Below are 3,943 nucleotides of genomic sequence, written 5' to 3' on the forward strand. Positions count from 1 at the left end.
AAAACCATGACGCGCCAGCAGCCGGACATACGGGCACTCAAAAAACAATAGCACGCCTAGCAGCCCGATACTACTGGCCAGGCATGCATAGAGACGCCAGGAATCACGTGCGAAAATGTGAAACATGCCTAAAATATAAGCCAAATCAACTGCAGGCCGCAGGGAAAATGCTAACACAGGTCCCGGAGGAACCTTGGGCTACAGTGTGTGGTGACTTTGTGGGACCGCTACCAAGATCAAAGCACGGAAATCAAATGGTGTTGATGCTGATCGACAGATTCTCCAAGTGGACGGAACTCGTACCTCTGCGCAGCGCGACAGCAGATTCGTTAAAAAAGGCATTTAGAGAAAGAATCATAGCCAGATACGGAGTGCCAAAGGTGCTGATAACGGACAACGGAGTGCAGTTCACAAGTAAGGCTTTCAAGAAGATCTTAGAAAAAATGGGTGTTAGGCAACAATTCACAGCACCCTATACTCCTCAAGAAAACCCCACAAAACGGGCGAATAGAACGGTGAAGACAATGATAGCACAGTTCACGGGGCAGGACCAAAGATGCTGGGACGAAAAATGACCGGAAATTATGCTAGCAGTCAACTCGAGCGTGTCAGACTCGACGGGCTACTCCCCAGCATTTCTCACGCAAGGGCGGGAGCCACGTCTACCAAACAGCCTGTACGACAGAGAAACCATAGGGACAGGAAAGGCAGCAGAAACGCCAGAAGAGAATGCAAAGAAGCTGCGGGAGTTGTTCGAAGTCGTGCGTCGGAATTTGGAGAAGGCTGCCCAGGACCAAAGCAGGCACTACAACCTGAGGCGGAGAGAGTGGAACCCCAAGGTGGGAGACATAGTCTGGGCCCGAGAACACCATTTATCTAAGGCTGTCGAAGGTTTCGCTGCAAAGCTGGCACCAAGATACGACGGGCCGTACCAGGTCACGGACTTCACATCGCCAGTGATTTGCAAAATACGCCACCAGAAAACACAAAAGGAGCGAACAGTGCACATAAGCGGGCTTAAACAACAACAACAGACAGAAGACGCCGGACCGGACGAGAAGGCGGCGCGATCCAATCAAAACTAAGAAATACGCAAAAGGAAAATGGAAGGGGAGGCAAGTAGTCTTAGCGTCGGACGAAGGCCAGAGTCAACCGCATGGGCAGTTTCAGCGTCGGGCATAAGTCAGAGTCTGTAAGGCTAGGCCAGCAGGATCATCTTAGTGTCGGACAAATGCCAAAGTCCACCGCATACACGGGTTTAGCGTCGGGCATATGCCAAAGTCTGTAAGATTCGGGCCAGGCCGTTTGGAGATTAAGGAATACATGATACACAGGAGTGATGTGGCGATGGCAATCCGTGTCGGCGTCAAGCGTACGCCGGAGCCGACAGAGGAAACACCTAGCCAGGAGCAGCCGACAGACTTATCATCAGGCTAGCGCCAGATTCTGCTGATCGGAAATCCATATTTGTTTTTTTCCCGAAGTGAGGGGAGAGACGGTACAGCACAGGAAATAGAAGCTGTACCGTACGAGACAAACGATACAGCCGAGCACACTATGAACAAAAAAAAAAACAGGGAAAAAATAAAAGGAAAGGAACTAAATGGATTTAAAAAAAAAAGAAAAAAAATGGGCATATTGGAATTAAAAAAAAAGAGGAGGAAAAGAAAATAACAAAAAAAAAAAAATGTATAAAATTGCCCAGGAGCTCAACGATCTGAAATAAAAAAGGGAAAATCAGTATGTGAAAGGAAAATGTTGGCCCACTTACGAATAAACAAACCAGCCACCGACCGAATTCCGAAGGAGGGCACCGAAGTCGTCAAGGAGGGCATTGACCCGTGGTCAAGGAGGGCATTGACCCGTTGTCAAGGACAAGAAAGGGCATGGCTGCGAGCTGGATCCAGAATAAGTGGAGTCGAAGGACAAAAACAACAACTGGCCGAATTTGCATATTCATTGCATATTGGGGATGGGGGCGCCTAGATAAGGCGCGATCGGTTTGCACTAGAAGGGCAATCGATGGGAGCACAATTGGAAATATCGGTATGCGTTGGGCAACACTGCACTAATCCACCCCGATCAAGTAGCAACCCTGCACTTGATGTGTGCAGGTGGAAACAGATCAACCAGCTGACAGTGTAACCAGAGGATAATCGGGAAGGCGCGAAAGTTCAAATCTGCGGAGGAAGTCGGGAAGGCGCGAAAATTCAAATCTGCGGAGGATAGTCAGGAAGGCGCGCAAATTCAAATTGAAGTTGCATCCAGTAGGCGCGCAAATTCAAAATTGAAGTTTAAGTCGGGGAAACGTCTACGAGAGAAACGAAAACGTCTATGGGGAAACGTATACGCCGACGAGGGAAGAGTCTGTGGGGAAAACGTCTACGAGGGATGCATCGGCGACGAAGGAGTCAGGAGGAGACAGCCGGAGCGGAGATACGAGCTTCGTTTTCCTTTCCGAAGTAAGGGGGAATGTGAGGAGTTGGATAACTCCCCACAAATAATCACGGGCTGGATAAAAGGATAGCGTGGCCGCGGTGGACCTTGGACCCGGTCACGCGATCCAGCCAAAGAAGTAACGGGATCGCGGTGGACCTTGGACCCGGTCACGCGATCCAACCGAAGAAGTAACGGGATCTCCGCTGGACCTTGGACCCGGATGAAAAGGAGATGCCGAGGATTAACGGGACCAGGGGGCCCTATATAAGTGGGGCCCGCAGTTCAGCCGAGATCAGTCAAATAGAAGTGAAACACAAGAATACATCAGGCAGCGAGAAGTCAAGCAACGATACAAGCAAGAGGAGTCAAGCAAGGGTACAAGCAAGGATTCAAGCGAGGACGAACACGAAGGACAAGAGGAGAAAGGATCAACGGCGCGGACGAAGGACGCAAGGATCCCACGCAAGGAGTCTACAAGGAGCGAGATTGCTGCGTCGAGACGTTCGGGACTGTAAGTTGCAAGTCTCCGAATTGAGACACAGGTAGCTGAGGTCCTTTGGGCAGCACACAACTCGAATTAGGCGCCTGTGACGACCACTAGTTGGAGACATTGAGCCCGGCGTATTGCCTGGCGGGTCCTGACTAAGTCTACACATACGAGTCCTTAATCGAGTAAACGTGTCCTCGGTGGGGAAAAGTCAAGAACCAGACGCGTACTGTAGAGTCTACCACACCGTGATTCGGCGTACGCTTGATCCGTCTCGTGGCGAGAGTTGCGTTCTGGTGCGACAAGCCGCGAAGGACGCGCAGTTGAACGGCACGGGTGTTAAAGGTGTGCACGCCGAGAACCCTGCTGTGTCTGCCAGAGTCCTGGAGCAGCTAAACCCCGAGACCCAAGGATTGAACAGCCCCAGCACGGAGTAGTAGGGACTAGGGTGGAGCCCAGATAGTCCAACTCCACCACGCGAAATACCCGACATCAACGGCAGCGATCGAGCGGGAGCACAGGAGAGGAACTCAACCCAGGAGGCGACATCGAGGGAAGCGTACCAAGGCGGGCATTGCGGTAGAGATACAGCCAGGAGGCGGCATCGAGAGCAGCATACCGCGGCGAGCAATATATCAAATTGTCAGATTTAGAAGTCAAATAAACGAGTTTGAAGTCAAGAAATCAACGTTGTCTTCTCATTCACTGGTGGGGCAATCACAACATATAAATTTGGTGGGACGAACGTACAACCATTACTGAGCTATCCGCACAATCAAGTAGCGAGCATAAAAGCAAAAAAAACAGTTCGTTACAACTTGGTCACTACTTGCAACATGACAAGAATGGGCTTGATTGGGATGATCAAATGCTACTGAAGGCGCTTGGGCTTGCACTTGAGGAAGTGATCCCGAAGAAGTTGGTTGCTGCTCTACTCCGTATCATTTTACTGCTTTGCACTTTACTGCTTTGCACTTCTTGACTGGATTACCTGGATTCAGACAATTAATACACAAC

The 3,943-nt window shown here is 50.3% G+C and overlaps 1 protein-coding gene across 1 annotated transcript; it reads left to right on the forward strand.

Moving 5' to 3' along the window:
* Positions 1-584: 584 nt before the first annotated feature.
* Positions 585-1,085, forward strand: LOC122320701. The gene has a single exon (XM_043208868.1). The coding sequence runs from the start codon at positions 585-587 to the stop codon at positions 1,083-1,085; it is 501 nt and encodes a 166-aa protein (XP_043064803.1).
* The last annotated feature ends 2,858 nt before the right edge of the window (positions 1,086-3,943 follow it).

The sequence above is a fragment of the Drosophila ficusphila genome, unplaced genomic scaffold, assembly GCF_018152265.1.
Source record: "Drosophila ficusphila isolate 14025-0441.05 unplaced genomic scaffold, ASM1815226v1 contig_758, whole genome shotgun sequence".
Taxonomy (NCBI): Eukaryota; Metazoa; Arthropoda; class Insecta; order Diptera; family Drosophilidae; genus Drosophila; species Drosophila ficusphila.